We start from the raw sequence: 21,539 nt of genomic DNA, 5'->3' as shown, positions 1-21,539 counted from the left end.
ATGGACCTAAACACAAAGAGAACAAATGCAACAATAATCAACACAGTCACACACTCATCAGTAGGGCAAAACCCACATTCACTTCACCTTTTCCTAAGTGCCTGAAAGAGAAAGAACCAGACAAAACAGAACTGACCCACAAGGTACAGATGCAATGGAAGTAAGAGAAGACAGCCCAAGAATTTGCTCATTTCTATTTGTCATATGCTCAGCTGAGCAGGAGAGGGCTGTCTATCAAGGGTTGAAGAAACCAATTAAGATAACAAGTCTCAATTACAGTAACAGTCAAGACTTTCATCATGTACAGTGATAGTATAAGCATGAACTTTACCAAAGAGAGTACCAGCTGCCCCAATCCACTTTTTCCCCTCCATTTGAGAGTTGGGTGGATCTCACAGACATGGAGGTTGTCTCAGTGCTGTGGAATCCCTCACCAAAAGTACTTTGCAGTTTTATGGACCTGCAATTTCCAGGGAGGAAATTTGAGAAGGGCTAGAGGTGGAAACATACTGAATCATAGTGGGGAAAATGTCTTCATTTTTCCCTTCTTTTTCTTTGATTAAGGTCTTGGCAGAGGTGCCTACAGAAGCCATCTGGGGAAGGCTCCTAATAAAGAAAACTTTCAATGCAGATGCCTGTGCTAGAAATGCAGATAGGTGTGATATCATGGCAATCTTGCCTGTAACTCTTGTGAAAGACTGAGGTGAACTGATGTGCACCAAGACTGGGGTGGGGAAGGAAGTTGCTGGCAGGAGCTCTATCAGGTAAAGCCTGTGTAATTGCTCATGTTCAGACTGAAAAGATCATATGTAGGTTTTAAAAAAAAAATTCAGGAAATTTTATTGATGTTACGTGACAAGGTGGGGCTCCCTAGGCCCCTCCAATTCTTTAGGTGGTCTGGTTTGGAAACTTTGTTGAGGGGAGATTCTCAGTGAGGTGGGGGACTGACTGGGCAGTGGCACCCCAGCAGCTGAGGGCCTCTCTCTTCCTCTCATGCTCTGGCTCGGGCTGGTGGTCTGGGGGCTCTCACTCCTTGCAGGCCACGTGGGCCATAAAGTCCACCATCTTGTTGCTGTAGCCAAATTCATTGTCATACCAGGTGATGGGTTTGACAAAGTGGTCATTAAAGGCAATGCCAGCCCCAGCATCAAAGGTGGAAGACTGGGTGTCACTGTTGAAGTCAGAGGAGACAACCTGGTGCTCAGTGTAGCCCAGGATGCCTTTGAGGGAGCCCTCCCATGCCTGCTTCACCACCTTCTTGATATCATCATATTTGGCAGCATTCTCCAGATGGCAGGTGAGATCCACGACCGACATGTTGGCAGTGGGGACCTGGAAGGCCATGCCAATAAGCTTCCCATTCAGCTCAGGGATGACCTTGCCCACAGCCTTGGCTGCACCAGTTGAGGCAGGGATGATGTTCTGAATAGCACCACGACCATCACACCACAACTTCCCAGAGGGGCCATACACAGTCTTCTGGGTGGCAGTGATGGCGTAGACTGTGGTCATAAGTCCCTCCATGATGCCAAAGTTGTCCTGGATCACCTTGGCGAAGGGGGCTAAGCAGTTGGTGGTGCAGGAGTCATTGCTGACAATGCTAAGGCTGTTTTCATACTTCTCATGGTTTACATCCATCACAAACATGCGGGCATCAGCAGAAGGGACAGAGATGATGACCCTTTTGGCACCCCCCTGTAGGTGACTGCCAGCCTTCTCCATGGTGGTGAAGGCACCAGTGGACTCCACAATGTACTCAGTGCTTGCCTTGCCCCATTTGATTTTGGTGGGATCTCGCTCCTGGAAGACGGTTATGGAATTTCCATCGATGACAAGCTTCCTGTTCTCAGCCTTGGCTATGCCATGGAATTTGCCATGGGTGGAATCATACTGGAACATGTAGCCCATGTAGTTGAGGTCAATGAAGGGGTCATTGATGGTGACATATCCACTTTGCCAGAGTTAAAAGCAGCCCTGGTGACCAGGCACCCAATACAACCAAAGCTGTTTATTCCAACTTTCACGTCCACCATGGTGCCTCAGGGATGCGGCTGGTGCTGCACTAGAAGAAGCAGCTGTCTGATGAATGGGAGGACCAGAGAGCCCACATGTAGGTTTTTAACCAGGAGCTGGACTCCTTACTATTCTCTAGACTCTCTCTGGACTCCTCACTATTCTTTAAAACACAGTGTTTTTCAACTTTTTTTTTTTTTTTTTATCTCATGGCCTACTTGAACCAATAGTTAAACTTTCATAGCACATTTAAATTATGATGATCAAAAAAAAAAGAGTAAGAAAGAGAATATACTTACTGTGCTTTGAACTTCTTTTGAAAATAACTTAATTAATGATCTTTAAAATTTTTTACAGCACACCTAACATCCTCTCATGGCACACCAGTTGAAAATTGCTGCTGTAGAGGAACTTGAGATGACAGTGCATCTTGGGAAGAAAATGGTGTGTTAAAACAAGGAATCATAAAAGAGGTAAAGTAGTATTGTAATACTGCATAGTATTCCATGGTATACATATACCATAATTTATTAATTCATTCATGGGTCTATGGGCACTTGAGCTTCTTCCAAGACTTGGAAATTATGAATTGAGCTGCAATGAACAATCTGATGCAAATATCTTTGTTGCCAAGTGATTTTTTGTTTTTTGGATATACTCCTAGTAGAGGAATTGCAGGATCGAATGGCAGGTCTACATTTAGATCCCTGAGTGTTCTCCAAACTTCTTTCCAAAAGGAATGTACTAGTTGCATTTCCACCAGGTGTACAGAAGTGTTCCCTTTTCTCCACATCCATGCCAACATCTGTAGTTTTGGGATTTTGTTATGTGGGTTACTCTTACTGGAGTTAGATTATATCTCAAAGTGGTTTTGGTTTGCATTTCTCTGATGATTAAAGAAGATGAGCATTTTTTCATGTGTTTGTAGACCGTGCACCTGTTTTCTTCAGAGAAGCTTCTGTTCATGTCTCTTGCCCACAATGAAATGGGATCACTTGTTCTTTTCTTATTAATAAGTTTGAGTTCTCTGTGGATTCTGGTTATTAGACTTTTGTCAGAAATACAACCTGCAAAAATCCTATCCCATTCTGAGGGTTGTCTACTTGCTTTACTTAGTGCGTTCTTGGCTGTGCAGAAATTTTTTAGTGTGATCAGATCCCAGTAATGTATTTTTGATGTTGCTTCAATTGCCCTGGGTGGGGTCCTCCTCATAAAGTATTCTCCCAGTCCAATGTTTTCAAGTGTTTCCACTGCACTCTCTCCAAGAATTTTTATAGTTTCATGTCTTAAGTTTAAATCTTAGAGTCAATTTTTATTAGAGGAGAAAGTTGTGGGTCTAGTTTCAGTCTTCTACAAGTTGCCAGCCAATTCACCCAGCACCATTTGTTAAATAGGGAATCTTTCCCCCAATTTATATTTTTTATAGGCTTATCAAAGATCAAATGACGATAAGTGTCTGGGTTCACCTCTTGGTTCTCAATTCTGTTCCATACGTCTACCTCTCTATTTTTGTGCCAGTACCATGCTGTTTTAATTGCTATAGATTTACAGTATAGTGTGAAGTCTGGTAGCATGATATCTCCTGATTTGTTTTTAGTTCTGAGTAATGTTTTGGCTATTTGAGATTTTTTCTGTTTCCATATAAAATGAAGTACTAATTTTTCCAGATCTTTAAAGTATGACGGAGGCGCTTTAATAGGGATTGCATTAAATCTGTAGATTGCTTTGGGAAGTATAGACATTTTAGCAATGTTGATTCTTCCCAGCCACGAGCATGGTATATTTTTCCATTTGTTAACATCTTCAGTTATTTCTCTTCTCAGAGTTTCATAGTTCTCTTTCTAGAGATCATTCATAGATCTGTCCTTTGTTAGATACACTCCCAGATATTTCATCTTCTTTGGCACTACTGTAAAAGGAATAGATTGTTTTTTCACTATGATTATTGTTGGTATATATGAAGGCTACAGATTTGTGAGTGTTAATTTTGTATCCTGAGATGCTGCTATATTCCTTGATCACTTATAGGAGTTTTGTAGTTGAGTCCCTGGAGTTTTCCAGATATACAATCATATCATCTGTGATCCTATTTTGGATACCCACTTGCGAATGGGCAACCTTGTGTACATGGATGAAGCTGGAAAATATTCTTCTTAGTAAAATATCTCAGGAATGGAAAAAAAATATCCAATGTACTCAGTACTACTATAAAATCAATTTATAATCACTCACACTTTCATATGAGAGATGAATCACAACTATATCCCAGGATGAAGGAGGGAAGTAGGAAGGGAGGGGGGTGCTTGATAGAGGGAGGGTTAATGGTGGGACCACACCTATGGGGGTACAAGTTAAATCTGTCAAGTATTGAACACAATGTCTTAACACTGTGATTAAGTAAACGAGGTGAAAGCTATGTGAATTAGTAGGATGTAAGCACTCCAATTTGTACAAATAATCAACACATTGAATCCCACAAAGGCATAAATCTATGTATATATGACTTAATAAAAAAAAACAAACTAAGGAATCATGAAAGAGTTCTCACAAAATACAAACACAACATTAAATAGGAAGATCCCTGAGTGTTCTCCAAACTTCTTTCCAAAAGGAACGTATTAGTTTGCATTCCCACCAGCAGTGCAGAAGTGTTTCCTTTTCTCCACATCCATGCCAACACCTGTAGTTTTAGGATTTTGTTATGTGGGCTATTCTTACTGGAGTTAGATGGTATCTCAAAGTGATTTTGATTTGTATTTCTCTGATGATTAAAGAAGATGAGCAATTCATGATCTATGTGTATTTGACTTAAGAAAAAAAATAGGAAGATCCCTAAACTAATCCATACATTCCTTGCAGGAGAAATAAAAGTCCTAGCAAAATATTCATGGAACTTGATAAGAAGATTGTAGAGTGTATCTAGAAAAGGAAATTGGCAATGAAACTTTGAGGGTTTCCTTGGAGTTGTCCTTGGAGACTCTAGTTCGCAAAAGTTAATTTAGTTTTTACAGATCACTTTGCAATATCTGATTTCTTGTGTGTGCTTTCATGTTTGCAGTGCATTTATTCAAAATTTCCAGAAACAGACTTTAATTTTTAGGGCAGTTTTAGGTTCACAGCAAAACTGAACATAAAGTACAGAGAGTTCCTATCTACCCCTGCCAGTCCCCATGTGGAAGCCTCTCCAATATCGACATCCCTTACTGCAGTGGTACATTTGTTACCATGAGTGAAACTGCCTTGACATATCATTATCATGGAGAAGCCGTAGTTCACTCTGGCGTTCACTCATTCACTCACAGTGTTGTACATTCTACGAGTTTGGGGAAAAGTGAAATGACATGTGTCCACAATAGTAGCATTATGCAGAACAGCTTCATTGCCCTAAGACTCCTCTGTGCCTTACCTATCCATCCTTTTGTCCTCTCTATCTTCTTGGGCAACCACTGTCTCCATAGTTTCCCCTTGTCCAGAGTGTCATATGGTTGAAATCATGCAGTGTGCAGCCTTTTCATATTGGCTTCCTTCACTTAGTAATATGCTTTTAGGCTTCTGCCACATCTTTTCATAGCTTTATAGCCCATTTCTTATTAGTGCTAAATGATATTCCATCATCTTTAGGTATCATAGTTTATTTATCTCTTCAGCTACTGAAGTACATCTTGGTTGTTTCAAGTTTGGGCAATTATGAATAAAACTGCTATAACCATCCATGTGCTGCTAAAATGGGGGTGTGGACATATATTAAAAACTCCTTTTGGTTAAGTACAAAGAAGTACTATTTTTATTTTTTCAATAAGCTCTTCTGAATTTTTCTTGTTTTTCTTCTCCTACTTTCCATTGGGTAAGTAGAGAGAAATTGTGAAAGATAACTAATGCTTCAACTATCATGGAATATTAGGCAATCCTATAAAATATGAAGACAATGTGTAAACATGCAAACCATTTCTGACATGTTCATATTTATAATTGTAGGAAATTTGTATGACTGTTGCTAAGTATTGACAGGTAATATGCAAAGTACTGGTGCTATGGTTTGAATGTTTGTGTCTCTCCAAATTCATATGTTGAAATCCTACCCTATAAGGTGATGCACACATATTGGGAGGTGGGGTCTTGGGAGGTGATTAGGTCATGAAGGTGAAGACCTCAAGGTTGGGATTAGTGACCTTAAAGAAGAGACCTCAGAGAGCTCCCCATTCTTCCCATTAGGGAAGGATATAGCAAGAAGGGGCTGCCTATGAACCGGCAACAAGAGGGCTTGGAGGACACAGTTTGAGGCCCTGAGGCCATCTCCCCCAATTCTTGCATGTCCTAGCACAGGAACCATTAGATCCCCATGAGAGATTTTTTGTTAAGCCAAAAATGTACAATTCTGTCCCTGAGGACTGAAACAGTCCCCACCAAATCAACACACAATTAGTTGTTTATCATCTCTTTCACACTCTATGGGAGACCCATGGCTGCAATCATGTGGCTGTGTGTCTGGCTACTTTTAAGAGGCCATTTCCTCTTTGAATGTGTCTAATCATGAGAAAACTCTTTCTGTCCTGGAACTTCTGGTCTCAAACAGTCACTCATACAGGCATGTGGTCCAATCGTCTCATAAATATGAATTGTGTTTAGTCCAATGCCTAGAATACACTATCATCATTTTTGCTACTGTTAACTTTGCAGTTGCTGTTTCCTTTGCCTGGAACATGTCTCCTCCAGCTCTCCGTACATCTGCCTCTGTCTCTCTGTGGCACTTTCTCAGAGAAGACATCATGTTGAACATTTCTAATATTCATTTCCTCGTTTTAAAATCACTTTAAAAGCAACTTTGTAGTCTATCAAGACAGTAATATGTATGCATAACTATTTTATCCACTTACTCATAGTCTCATGAATTGTCCCTCCCCACCCCACCCCTGTTAGTAGGTAAACACCACAAGGTCAAGAGACCTCATCTTGCCTACTCTGTGATTGAATTACCAGAGCTTGGAAATGCTGAAATTGCTTGGTATTATTTATTGAATGATGAATAAATGGATAAAGGCGTGAAATATGGTAAATGAAGCACTTGGTGGGAAAACATCTGTAGGACTCCACCAAGTGATGGAATAATACTATCCAGCACTTATTGAGCACTTGCTGGAAGTTCCAGCAAGTTTATATGCACCTCATTGTGAGACAAGTGCTATTATTATTCTTCTCCCTATTTACAGATGGAGGCTCAGAGAGGACAATTCATTTCATCAAGGTCACACAGCCAGGAGGTGGCTGAGCCAAGATTTGAATCAGAGCCTACCTGATGTGTATCAGTGCTCTGAAGAAGTGAGTTATCCAGGCTACTACACAAATCACTTGCTTAGTAATCTGTGTTTAAGAACCCAAGGAGAAACAATTCACACCAGTAACCAGCTGATCTCTGTTTAAAGAAGAAAATAGCCATCTTAATGATCAGAGAAATACAAATCAAAAGGGATCTATTAGCATAGAGTATAAATGTCTTAACACAATAATTACTAAAGGAGATGATGTAAATGTTAACCGGTGTGATGTAAATGTTCCTAATTCTATATGAAATCAGCACATTGTACCCCATAAATGCGTTACTGCATACATGATAAATGTGTTTATGAGTTAATAAAAAAAAAAAAACACTTTGAGATATCGCTCAACTCTGGTAAGATTAGCCCACATCACAAAGTCCCACCCAAAACTGCAGATGCTGGCATGGATGTGGACAGAAGGGAACACTTCTACACTGCTAGTGGGATTGCAAACTAATACAACATTTATGGAAAGAAGCCTGGAGAATCCTCAAAGAACTAAAAGTTGACCTTCCATTTGATCCCACAATTCCATTACTAGGTATCTACCCAGAAGAACAAAAAATCATTTTACCACAAAAACATTTGCATCAGAATGTTTATTGTACCCCAATTCATAATTGTCAAGTCATGGAAGCAACCCAAATGCCAATCAACCCACGAATGGATTAACACATTGTTTATGATTTAATAAAAAAAGAGCAAATTGTGGCATATGTATACCACAGAATACTATTCTGCCATAAAAATATGGAGACCTGGGCAGAGCCTGTGGCTCAAAGGAGTAGTGCACCAGTCCCATATACTGGAAGTGGTGGGTTCAAACCCAGCTCCATCTGGAAAAAAAAAGACGGAGACTTTACATCTTTTATGTTACCTGGATGGAGTTGGAACACATTCTTCTTAGTAAAGTATTTCAAGAATGGAAAAAAGTATCCAATGTATTCAATACTATTATGAGACCAATACGTAAACACTTACACACTCATACAAAGATAAAACACGAATATAGTCTAGCAAGGGAAAGGGGTGAGGAGAGAGGGGAGGGGAAGGGGGGAGGGCAATTGATGGGAGGAAGAGTGGTGGGAGGGGGAGGGAACTTGGTGGTGTCTCACCTAATGTGCACAATGCAAGGGCATATTTTAAAATAACTAAGAGTAAATTTTAAATGTCTTACCACAAAAAACAAGTGAGGTGATGGCGACTTTGATCAGTTTAATTTAAGCATTCCACATTGTATATCAAATCATCGCATTGTAATTCATAAATATAGACAGTTATGATTTTAATTAAAAAATTAATTTAAAAAGAAAAGTAAAAAAGAAAAATAAAGAAGAAAACAGCAATCCCCTAGAGAATTCAATGGAAGTAATGTCATGGAGTCTCCAAGCCAGGTAATTAGTAGAATTTGTCTGAATTCACTGCCTCCAGCCCTCTCCAAAGCTTCTCAGAGCCCTTGCACAAAGCCCCGGGGCATCCTTCCTGGAAAGCCCATCAGAGAACAGAGTTACAGTCTTGGCTGCCATTAAGGAGCCCAGCAGGACACCTGCCTGCACAACCTGGCCAACTCCATGCATAATAATCCCCAAGAAGCCAATTCCAAGTTTTCTTAGTGAATAAGCCATGGGATTTTCAGTGACACCTGGGGGCCCATTAAAATTTGATACTCAATTCCCATCTCCATTTCATTTGAGTAAATTATAGAGTCCACCATGGACCAGCCACAGATCTGTAGGTAGATGAGGCTTGATTCACAGCTGAGAACTAAGGTGGAGACAGAGTCGGTTTTACCCCACTCTGGAGGAATGGTCCCCAGATAGTTTCAAGCTCAAACTGAAAAGCAGCAAGAGATGTAGGGAAGAATTAGAGGTGGACCTCTCTTTACCTAAGACACAAGAGTCCTAGAGCTCCAATCCTCCAAGTGCAGACCAGACCACGGCATCATGGACAGCAGAGCCAAGGAATGCAAAGCACTTGGTGCTGGGCGTGGTGCCTGTGAACTCTCCATGCTGCTGGCACAGGTGGAGGTGAAGGTCTCCAGGGCTCTGAGGGAGGCCAAGGCTTCTACATCCTCTAACTTGCCACACTCAGTTATGTAAATTACTTGTTCAACACCCACCCTTTCCCCCCATTAAACCGATAGTCCTAAGAGGATAGGACCACAGGGGGCTTGCTCAACTTTGTGCTCCTGGTCTGGTACCTAATAGGCGCTTAATAAATACTTGCTGAGGGCGGCACCTGTGGCTCAAGGAGTAGGGTGCCGGTCCCATATGCTGGAGGTGGCAGGTTCAAACCTAGCCCCGGCCAAAAACCAAAAAAATAAAAAAAAAAAAATAAATACTTGCTGAGAAAACAAGCAAATGGTCCTCTCATGACAGCACTATGGAGAAGCTTGGAGTTTCAAAATCCTTGTGAAATATTCTGAAATGTGTGTGCCTATTCCCTAATTTACCCAGAATTCATTTTCAGATGTGGTTGACATCACTAGAACTCACCTGTCCTTGTGCACGTATCAGGGACAGTATCTCCAGTGTAGATGGCTGTCATCTCAGGCTGTTGGGATTATGGGGGAAGAAGGTCCTGAGAGGTCCTGGCTGTATTCTTAGGCCCCATGAACTACTCCCTAACACTTGGTGCACAAGCTCTCTTCATATGGACCTTTCCCATTCTTCAGATGGCCAATCATCATCCCACCTCAGGTCCTTTGCACATGCTCTTCCTTCTGCCTCTGTTCCTGGAGTAGAATGTCTCAAATGATATGTCACCTCCTCCATCAAGCCCTCCCCATCAGCCTGCTTGGTTTTTCCACTGTCATGGCCACTGCCATTCCTTCCTCATGCTCCTCATATTCTTGTCTGAAATTCAGTTATCCATCATCCACCTTCCCTCCACTGTAAATCCCACAAGGACAGTATCACATCTGTGCCCTCCATTGTGTCCTCCCCAAATCCTGTCTCAGCCATGGGCTCAGATGCTTGGGACACATTTGTTGAACATGTGGTACTAGGGGCTGGATTTCATCCAAGCTGGAGATAAGAGTTATCCTGTACATCATCTTTGGGTACCAAGGCTGGTCATTTTTTTTTTTTTTTTTTTTTATCATAGTGCAGCTGCTCTGATGCCTCTCTGTCACCAAAAAGCAAATCAGGCATGAGGTTTCCTACCTCTGTTTATTGTCAGGCAGCTGCTCATCTCAGAAAGAGGAGGAGACCTCTTGAGCAAGAGGTTGGCCAAGGCCTTGCATTGTCCTTCAACCCAACTCAAACTTCCAATCTCCAGTGGGAATGTTATCCTATAAAAAAATACTCATGTTATATCTGCTCTGTTCTAGAGATAAAAGGTGATGAGACCCAGATCCACCTCTAAGAGCTCCTGGGCAAGAAAGGGAGACAAACAAGCACATAAGTCATTCTGATACTGGGACATAAATACCATGGGGATGGGACAGGCTCCTGGGACAGTTCCAGTCCTTTTTCCTTCTCTGAAACCCCTTCAGATAAAAAGATCCAAAAAGAGAATCCCTTTGCAAATAAATCACCATAAACCCTAAAGTGTATCTGCCAGATTTCGTGTATTTAAGATCAGGATGAAGAAACAGGGAAATTGCCACAGACTTCCTAGCTTAAGGGCAGGTGCAGTAAAGGGAAGTAGGTGGAGATCCCCCCGCCCCCACCCCGAGGGAGGGCTGGGGTCTGACCCCTCTCCTCCCTGCAGCTGTGGGCACAGGCTCTGGAGCACAGTGAGGGCTGGTGCATGTCTGGTGAATGAAAGATTTGAATTCATTTTTATTTGTCATTTCTGGGCCAAGGCCACTGGGCACGAGGAATGTGGCATCCTGCCCGGGAGAAACGCTGAGCAGAGCTAAGAGGCTGTGGTTAAAAGGACTCTGCTACTCGCTGGTGTTTCTCCAGTGACCACACACTGCTAGGCAAGTTGTAGATCCTTAATGAATATTTGTGGGACAAAAGAAAGAATAATGTCCCTGTTCAAGAAAAATTTGAAATGAAGGGGAGGGGGCAGAGAGTTCACCCTGAGCAAGTACCTACTCTGCTCCAGGAGGCACACAGTTAACTCCTCTCTCATCCCAATAATCCAGCCCCATTTTACAAAAGAGAAAGTGAGGTCCAGAGAGGACAAGGTGCAGGTTCCAGGCCACAGCGCCGTCACCAGGCAGAGTGGCAAGATGCTCCATGGTATTTATGCCCTAGGCCCCTGCAGCCCATTCCCTGTCAACCCAACCCCGTGTCCTATCTCTCTGGGCTTCCAGAAGCAGCAATAAGAGATCTTTCTCCTAATCCTGGCTCCATCTATCGTCTGAATATTTGTCCCTCTGATGCCCCTTCCTGGTATAGGCTGTGGCAAAGAAATGTCTTAAGAGAGAACATCTGTGGGTCCAGCCCAATTCCTCCAAATTCTGGGTTTTCTGCTATTCCAGGAGGCTAGAACTTAGAGGCAAGTGTTGGATGGACCCTCAGTCCAGGCTGACATCTGCCCCTTCCAGGCCAAAGTCTCCAGCTCCTTTCTGGCCTCTCCTTCCAGACCTTCCCACCTGGGCTCCAAAACAATGGTGCTAAGATGCCTCTAAAGCCCTTCACAAGCTGGCCCCAGGGCTCCTCCCACCTCTCCCCTGTCCTCAGTGCCTCTGCTCATGCTGGCCCCTCTGCCTGGGGTGCCCTGTCTTGCTCTGTGTGCCTGGGGACTCTTGCTCACCTTCCAAAGCTCAGTGCAAATGCCACCTCCCCCATTTGCTCACCTGCCTTATAGGATCTCACACCATTATGCATGCCCTTATTCATTATTTCTGTCAATATATATCTGTTGAATATTTACTATTTGCAAGGACTGTCCAGGTGCTGGGAACACAGCCCCAGCAAGATGCTGCCCTTGTTCTCAGCATGTGACAGTTTAGCAGGGGACAGAGACTTGTAACTGAGCAATGATAACACCATGTGCTGTGGGGCCCAGAAGAAACTGAGAGCCAGAAAGACACTTGGCCCAGCATAGAGTTGGGCAGTCATGGAAGGCTTCCTGGAAGAGATGACATGAGATCAGGGTCTGTTTGGGTGAGTCAGATGGGAGTGGGGAGTGAGGAGTGAGGGATGTGCAGGGACCCGGGGTGAGAGAGAGGTTGGCACATACAAGATACTTAAAATATCCCAGTCTCATTTTAGCCTAGAGATTAAAAGGGAAAATAGGGTTTTGGAAGTGGGGGAAGGAGCTGAGAGAAGGAATTGGAGAAAATAACCGGGAGCAGACTTCACAGAGACTCCTAAGTCTCAGTAAGGCATGTGGTTCTCTGCGGGAGGTGCATGTAATCGGGTTTGTTCAGCAGCATCCTTCTGGTGCTGTGTAGGACACAGACCGCATGGGTGAGAGATGAAGCAGTGGGGGCGTCATAGGGTCACCCCAGAAATTCGTGTCCACCTGGACCCTCAGAATGTGAAGTCATTTGAATAGGTGGTCTTTTCAGATGTAATCCATTGAGACCGTCTTGGGTTTGGGGGCTACCCTAAACCAATGACTAATGTCCCTGCTAGAAATAGAGAGGACAGCAGAGACACAGAGAAGATGGCCATGTGAAAACAGAGGGACCATGTCCCCGCACCAAGGAACTGCCAAAGACTGCCACCGGCCACCAAAATCCAGGGAAATGGAATGGAACAAATTCCCCCTCAACGTCTCTGGACTCAAGAAACCCTGCCAACGCCTATTTCTGGCCTGTGGAACACAACAGACAAATTTCTGTTTATTTTTTCTTTAGAGTTGAGGGTCTCCCTATGTTTCTCAGGTTGGCCACAAAGTCCTGGGCTCAAGGCATGCTCCTGCCTCAGCCTTTGGAGTCCCAGCCTATACCTGGGACTCCAGTGCATGCCGATGGACTTGGTAAATTTTCTGGGTTTTTTTTTTTTTTTTTTAAGACACCTAGTTTGTCACAGCAATCCCAGAAAACTAATACAGGGATTGATGCTGTCTTCCAGATTAGATGTGTGTGCACCAGGCTGGGGCTTGGGGGATGAGGAGTAAACAGGTAAGGGACAGGGCTGGACTCTGAGCTCCATTTTGGGTCCCAAAGCCAGACAAGTTGGGAATTCTGCCCCAGCCTCAGGGCTGAGGGGCTTGGGTCTAATGCCGTTTTCTTCTCCTCCCTCCAGTTCTTCAGTCCTGGACAGCTGGGTCTTGGGAAGGGGCTGCACTTGAGCTCCAGCTCTGACCCCACCCCTCAGCTTCCTTAGCACGGTAGGTACACCAGACTAGTCCCTGCCACTCTCATAGACTCTTTTCTGTAGCGGAACCCTTTTGATCCAAGCGGGTCTCCACCTGCTCCTGGAGCCTGTGCTGTCCTCTCAGGGATGGCCCATGGGCAGCTTCTGGGAAGTGTGGATAGTGCTTGGTTTTTGGGGTGTCTACACACTAGTCCCTCCAAGTAAGGGAAGGACCCAGGGTTAGGAGAGAAGGGGAGGGGCATGGGCTTCCTTTTGTATCCATTCTGACCTAGGGACTATTCCAGTTCTGGTCCAGACTTCCCAGGCACAGTCTGTCACTCCCACCACCTGGACTAAACAGTCCCCTTTGGGACCTCAGAAGGGCATAGAGCACTGTGAGGGAAGGTTTTGGGGGGGCCTGTACAGATGGGCTGATCCCAGGCAATCCCGACATTTCCCAAAGGCCCCCCAAAGGCTCCCTTGGGCCCCACCTGCCTCCTGGGTCCTGAAGCAGCATCTAGCTCCATTCAGGTCCCCTGAGATTCCTTTGGAACATGCTGCTGGAGAAGACAGGGATAAAGTAAAGGTGCAGCTGCCCACCACTTTCTGAACTCACTGTGTGGGTGAGGGGGCTCCTGTTTCCTCTGCTCCCCGCTCAGGACAGTCTCTGCTGCTGCCAAGAGAGGTGTGTATGCCTCAGGCTGCTTTCCTGGATGAGGTGACACAGGGTCTGGGGAAAGGCTAATCAGAATGTTGGAGGTGGATCTTGGACCTAGAAGGGGCCAAATGATGTCCGAGGTGGACTGAGCCTCAGGGATGGCTCTACCTTGCTGAAGTCTGCACCTGGGATCACTGTGTGCTTGTCACCACAGGTCGCAGAGTGAAAGCTGAGTGGGAGGGACACGGCCGCGTTTCCACTGTGTGGTGCTCTGCGTGTGCATGTCTGCGTGCACCTCCGGGACCCTCTGCACGTGTGTGTCCATCTCTGTGGGCAGAGTCTCTGCCTCTGTAAGGCGTGTAAGGGCCTGGGTTTGAGCACAGCGGTGGGGACACGTGCAGGTCATGTGTATGTTTGGCGCTAGTGACAGAGCCTACAGCACCTGAGCATGTAGAGAGAGGAGGCAGATGGATGCAGATGTTTGGGGGTGCAGTAGGCACCAGTGTCTGTGTGTAGAGGTAGGGCCTCCCATCCCTGAGCAGAGCTTTCCTGAGGAGCCTCCCCCTCTGCTCTCAGAAATACCTGGGTTTAGCCTCAGAAGCAGGAAGGCTGAGCTAGGAGGCACCATGGGCTCTCCCCCTCTCAGCTCTGGCTGGCCTTCAACACTTCAAGACCTTTAAGACCTTTAAATTCTCTCACTTTCTGGGGACAGGCTGGGCTGGGAACACAGTGTTGTGAAAGGAAGAGGTGGAGCAGGGCTCAGGGAGGTCCAGAGTGATTTCTAAAAAATTGAGAAAAAATTCACATAATGCAGACTTAGCCATTTTATTAAAGTGCACGATTCACTGTCATTAAGTACATTCACACCATTGTGCAACCACCATCTCTACCTAGTTTTCAAATATTTTCATCAGCCCCAAAGGAAACCCACACTCAGTAGCAGTCAGTCCCCCTCCCCCAGCCTGCATTCGCCTGTTGTATATATTTTATATAAATGGAATCACAACGTATGTGACCTCTTGTGCCTGGCTTCTTTCGCTTGGCCTGATGTTTTCGAGATTCATCATCTTGTAGCATGGATCAGTACTTCTTTCTTTTTTTTTTTTGATTCATGTTAAATTACGAACAAAACATTAAGTATTCAGCATTTTAAAATGCATAATTCAGTGGCATTTAATACATGCCCAGTGTTGTGCAACCACCATGTCTACATAGTTCCAAGACACTTTCACCACTCTGAAAGGAAACCTCATACCCTTAGGTAAGCACTCCTTAGTCCAGCCCACCCACATTCCTTGATGACCACTAACATGCTTTCTTTCTCTGTGAATTTATCTATTGCTGACATTTCATATAAATGGAATCATATAACAGGTGGCCTTGGGAATCTGGCTTCTTTCACTTGGCATAATGTCTTTGAGGTACATTCACATCTTGATTGATGCTTCATTCCTTTGTGTGGCTGAATAATGTTCCACTGCACAGGTGGACCCCACTCTGTTTATCCAAAATGTATCCACTGATACATTTTGCATTTCAACATAAATTTTGTATTTTGCATTAACCTTGTTTGCAGCCTGGAGAGAAAGAGAGAGGGAGAGAAGCCATGGCAGAGGGAAGGGTTCCTGATGGAGCAGGTACAGGGAGGGTAGCCACCCTCGCTGAGAACTTGGGCAGATCTGACTCTGTGGCTGCTCAGGGAAGGAGCTGAGAGAAGCCATAGCTCAGAGCTATGGTTTCTGCACTCATCAGGAGGTTGGGGATCAGAGGATCAGGGTAGAGGTCAAGGAGAAGGAAGGAGATTCAGAGAAGAGCATTCACCAGTGACCAGAGACAGACAGCCTGGCTGGGGTCAGAGATGTGACTCCGTGGTGATGCCAATTAGTACTTCAGCCTTCTGAGGAGCTCGTAGGAGTTAGACCAAACAACAACAAAATTATTTAAGTACTTAATGTGCATCACATCATTTAAGCAACATAGTGATATAAAAATTATCACTCCATTTTCCAGGTGAGCAATGAGACTCAGAGATGGGAAGCAACCTGCCCTGGGCCTCACAGCTAGTAAGCAGTGGTGCTGAAAGTTAAACAGAACCTATGTCCTTTCCATGCCTCTGGGAAGAGGTAACTTCCAGCTGAAGGAAGCAACTGTGGAGTTGCTTAAAATTCATGCATAATGTGGATCCATATGATGGGAGAAGCATAGAAAGCCCAGCATAAACAAAGGCAGAAAAACATGGTGGGGGCCGTGGTGCACAGAGCTAGTCTAGGGTGCATGTCAGATCTATTAAGTGTTGAGTATAAATGTCTTAACATAACAATTCAGGGAGGTGAAGGCTCTGTTAACCGGTCTGATGTAAGCATTCTAAATTATATATAAAATCAGCACATTGTACCCCATAAATGCATTAATATATGCAATTATGTTTTAATTTAAAAAAGAGAAAAAAGAAAGCTAAAAATCTAGAAAAATATGAAAAAATAACAATAGTATAATAATTACTATTATACTCAGCACTTAATTATTATTATTGTTATTATATATATGTATATATATATTTGCATAAATATATTTTTGCAGTTTTTGGCCGGGGCCGGGTTTGAACCTGCCACCTCCCCTCCCTGGGGCTGGTGCCCTATTCCTTCGAGCCACAGGCACCACCCAGAACTTAATTATTTATTGAATTCCCACTATGTGCCAGGAGCTGTGTGAAGCATCTAAGATGCATGACCTTATTTAAATTTCAAAATGCTATTAAGGCCTTTTTGCAGATGGATTTACCATGGCTTGGGCAGGTGAGGGAGGCTCCCAGAGGTGCTCCCAGGTAGGACTCGCTAACAACTGTGCTCTAACTGCTGATCTTCTTCCCGTCTCCCCATTAGGTGTGGCCGCCATGCTGGGGCTCAACCGCACCTCCACGTCCGAATTCATCCTCCTCGGCTTCTCTGCCTTCTCCCCCCAGCTGCTGCCGGTCTTCTTCCTCCTGTTCCTGCTGATGTACCTGTTCACGCTGCTGGGCAACCTGCTCATCACGGCCACCATCGGGAGCGAGCGCAGCCTGCACACGCCCATGTACCTCCTCCTGAGCGCCCTCTCCGTCTCCGAGGTCCTCTACACCGTGGCCATCATCCCGCGCATGCTGGCCGACCTGCTCTCCGCCCGCCGCTCCATCGGCCTCCTGGCCTGCGCCAGCCAAATGTTCTTCTCCTTCACGTTCGGCTTCACTCACTCCTTCCTGCTCACCCTCATGGGCTACGACCGCTACGTGGCCATCTGCCACCCGCTGCGCTACAACGTGCTCACGAGCTCCTGGGGCTGTGCCTGTCTGGTGGGCTGGTCCTGGGCCGGTGGCTCAGCAGTGGGGCTGGTGGTGACCACGGCCATTTTCCAGCTCACTTTCTGTGGTTCCAAGGAGATCCAGCATTTCTTATGTCACGTGCCACCTCTGTTGAAGTTGGCCTGTGGACATAATCTACCAGCTGTGGCCCTGGGCGTGGGCCTGGTGTGCATCACGGCTCTGCTGGGCTGCTTTCTCCTCGTCCTCCTCTCCTACGCCTTCACTGTGGCCGCCATTCTGAAGATCCCGTCTGCTGAAGGTCGACACAAGGCCTTCTCCACCTGTGCGTCCCACCTTATTGTGGTCATTGTGCACTATGGCTTTGCCTCTGTCATCTACCTCAAGCCCAAGGGTACCCACTCTCAGGAAGGCAACACTCTGATGGCCACCACCTACACAGTCCTCACACCCTTCCTCAGCCCCATCATCTTCAGCCTCAGAAATAAGGAGCTGAAGATTGCCCTAAAGAAGACCTTCCTCAGGAAACTGAATTCCTCAGGCCCCTGAGCAGCCAGAGCAGAGGTATTTGTAGAATGTAGTAGGGGGACACCGTACTATTGAGTGTCTGTATGTCAGGTCAATAGTGCCTTTCTTGTAAGTCCAGTGCACAGATTTGTGTATGTGACAACACTCAGCACATAATAGGTTCTTAAAAAATGTTAAAAACTTTTTACCTCTTCAACCCTTAATCTGTGTGTCCTTATCTTAGTTTTATTTTTTATTGAGATATAACAGCTTTATTGAGACTTTATTTACATACCAAACAACTTACTGATTAAAGTTCATAGGGTATGAGTCAAATCTATCAAGTATAGAACATAAATGTCTTAACATAATAATCAAGTAAATGAGGTGAAAGCTTATTTTAATTAGTTTTATGTAAGCACATCAAATTGTATAAAAAAACATTGTACCCCACATGTGCATAAATGTATTCATGATCTATGTGTATATGACTTAATAAAAGGGAAAAAAATAAAGTGCATATTTCAGTAATTTCATCTATTCAGTTAAGAATAGATCATCACAATTAAGTTTAGAACATTTTCATCAACCCCCCAAGGAAATATACACTCACTAAGCAGTCATGCTTTACTTACTGTTCTTACTGTTCTGTTACTTACTTACTATTATACACTTGCTTATCCCAGGCATTTCATATCAGAGGAGTATACATGGACTCAAGAATTTTCAACTTGATTCTTTCCCTGAGCATAATAATGTGTTTAAGGTTCTCCCAGGTTGTAGCGTGTATCAGTTCTCATTCCTTTTTATTGCCAAATAATCTTCCATTGCATGGATGTGCTGTATTGTATTTATCCATCCATCATTGATGGACAGTTCAGTGTTTCTAACATTTGCTATTTTGAATAATGCTGCTATGAATGATTGTGTGCATACATAGAAGTACAATTGCTGCATCAAATGGCATTTCTGTCTTTAAACTTTCGGAACCTGCTACAGTAATTCCCAAAGTGTGTGCACCACTTCACATTCCCACCAGGACTGTTACTGGGTTCTCAGTTCCTCCACATCCTCTCCCACACTTGTTATGAGCTGTCTTTTTGATCACAGTGTTCTTACTGGGTATGGAGTGGTCTCTCCTTGTGGTTTGGGTTACATTTCTCTGATGAGTAATGATGTCAAGCATCTCATCATGTCCTTCTTTGCCATTTCTTTTTTTATTTCAAAATATTAAATGGGTCCTGATGCTATGTGGCTTGAATCAGGGCTATAAATGTGTCCCTTCTGTATCTTCTTGAAGAAATACTTATTGAGATACTCCACCCATTTTTAACTGGGTTGTTTGCCTTTTTGTTGTTGACTTATTAGAATGTTTTATGTTTTCTGGTTACAACTCCCTTATCAGGTATGTGACTTTCAAATATGTTCCCACATTTCGTGAGTTGTCCTTTTGCTTTACTTCTGGCATCTTTTTGTGGCACAAAAGACTTTAATTGTGGCACCGTCAATGTATCTATTGTTTACGTTTGTCACTCATGCTTTTGTTTTTGTGTCTAAGAACCATTGCTTGATCTGAGATTATGAGCATCTCTGTTATCTAAGAAGAGTTTTATAGTTTTAGCGCTTTCCTTTAGATCTTTGATCCATTTTGAGTGTGTTTTGTATATGGTGTAGATTAGGGGCCAAATCTTAATTTGTGATTTCAGTGTGATATCCATCTCCTTGAAAATACCCAGGTCTGTGAACTTCCACACGTGACCCATAGTTGTGATTTTATAATTTTGAAACAAACCTTTATTCTTTGGTGTTCAGTTGCTTCCAATGCTGATGTATAACAATAGTAAAATAATAATAGTATCCACCATACCTATTATATGTTGAGAAGTATAGTTCAGTACTTTTCATAGATCATTTATTTCTAGAAACCTGTAAAGAAAAAAAATATTGTGCCATCAAAAAAGGCTCATTGTTTGTAATTCCTCACTGGTGTTCAGGGAGATTGAATCCTAGAAAGAAACTTCTTTGTGAGCTGAGCTTTAGGATGGTGGGGATGGGAGGATGGTGAGATGAATGAGGAGGGAGAGAGGAGAAGAGAAGAGAAACAAGACAAGATGACTCTGTTATTGGTAATGATGAGCTCTTTAGAGGAAGGAAATGAAGATGATGACTCAGAGCTTGATGAAGAACCTGGTAGTAAGAACATGGGTGTTAGATTTTAAAAAAGTTTTCACATAATATCAGTTGCAAGGCTTCCTCCCCATTTTCCTGTGAAATCTATAGTCATAGGCTCCTGTCATGAACTTGCAGAACTGGATTTATGAGGAGAATGCATTGATGTTGGATCCCACTGCAGGGTGGGCACAGCAAAGTGTCATAGTCTATCAGAAAGCAAAATTCCTCAGACAGAGACCTAGCTCCTTGGTGTGAGCAGTTAATCAAAGGAAGAGAGAAAATACGTAGGTGGTATTCCCAATGTGCAGCAGCCAATACTGGTAATTCCTCCCAACCTTACTCAGAAAGTGGCATCAATTAGCAGAGTAATACCCAGTTCTCCAGGTCAATTGTAATAGAAGATTCATGCAGAATCAAAAGAAAGAAAATGAGTTGTCAAAGAGATATATGCTGAGATTAGCATCTGGCAAAAAATAAAAATCAACCAAAATTGAAATTTTGCCAATATAAGTTGGTTAAATAGTAAAAAGAAATAAATGTTATGCATTTAAACTTACTTTTTTTTTTTTTTTTTTGGTGGTAAACAGTTTTTATTTATTTGAAAATGTCTTTTTTCTACCTCTGTGTCTTGAAAAAATATTTTTTTCTGGGTATTCGATTTTGTATTTACAAACAATTTCCCTATTATCTTTCAGCACTTATCCCAATGTCTTCTGGTTTCTACTGTGGCTGTTGAGAAGTGTGTGACCAGTTTAGTTGCTACTTCTTTGTCAATGATCTATACTTTCTCTCCAACGTTTGAGATTATGTCTTTGTCATCATCTTTTTTTTGGGGGGGGGCCGGAACTACCAAAAGTTTAGTGTTTAATTATTATAGCACAACTGACCAAGGTCCGAAATGTGACGATACCATGCTCAAGAAAACAGGAGGTAAATCACTAAAAACAAGCTATAGGAACAGCGAGGCTGGGGAGACAAGACTCCAGGCATCTCTGGCCGGTGGGATCTGCCTATAATCATCCCTTTGAGGATACAGGGAGCCAGCAAGGGACTTCTGGACCCCAAAAGGAGGACAAAAACAGTGGAAAACAGGCAAGTGGTTGCGTGTGTTCGATCGACCTAATCACGCCGGCAACCATAAGTACAAGCAGCAGTGAGACTACAAACTAGAAAGGCCTTACCTGTGAACTGTTTTGGTGCTCTTGGACTTGGCACTCAGTTGAACTGCCTTGGGGAGAGTTTGAGCAGGAGTGTGGAGAACTTTGGGCATTGTCTGGGCCCCAGACTGAGCCACTGATCTGGGCGCAGGAAGCCATTGTGAAAGAACTGCCCCAGCAAGCTCCACCCCAAGGGTCTCAGAGCAAGGATTGGGCAGG

The 21,539-nt window shown here is 43.7% G+C and overlaps 1 protein-coding gene and 1 pseudogene across 2 annotated transcripts; one reads left to right on the top strand and one right to left on the bottom strand.

Annotated features, from left to right (window-relative positions):
- Positions 1-1,026: 1,026 nt before the first annotated feature.
- On the bottom strand, positions 1,027-2,033 carry LOC128581012 (glyceraldehyde-3-phosphate dehydrogenase-like; annotated as a pseudogene). Its single transcript, XR_008378764.1, has one exon. The product of XR_008378764.1 is annotated as a glyceraldehyde-3-phosphate dehydrogenase-like (transcript).
- Positions 2,034-17,062: 15,029 nt separating this feature from the next.
- Positions 17,063-18,069, top strand: LOC128582218 (olfactory receptor 10H2-like). The gene has a single exon (XM_053585911.1). The coding sequence runs from the start codon at positions 17,083-17,085 to the stop codon at positions 18,031-18,033; it is 951 nt and encodes a 316-aa protein (XP_053441886.1). The 5' UTR covers positions 17,063-17,082; the 3' UTR covers positions 18,034-18,069.
- The last annotated feature ends 3,470 nt before the right edge of the window (positions 18,070-21,539 follow it).

This window comes from Nycticebus coucang, chromosome 3 (assembly GCF_027406575.1).
Source record: "Nycticebus coucang isolate mNycCou1 chromosome 3, mNycCou1.pri, whole genome shotgun sequence".
NCBI lineage: Eukaryota > Metazoa > Chordata > Mammalia > Primates > Lorisidae > Nycticebus > Nycticebus coucang.
This window is presented reverse-complemented; position numbering and strand designations above follow the sequence as displayed.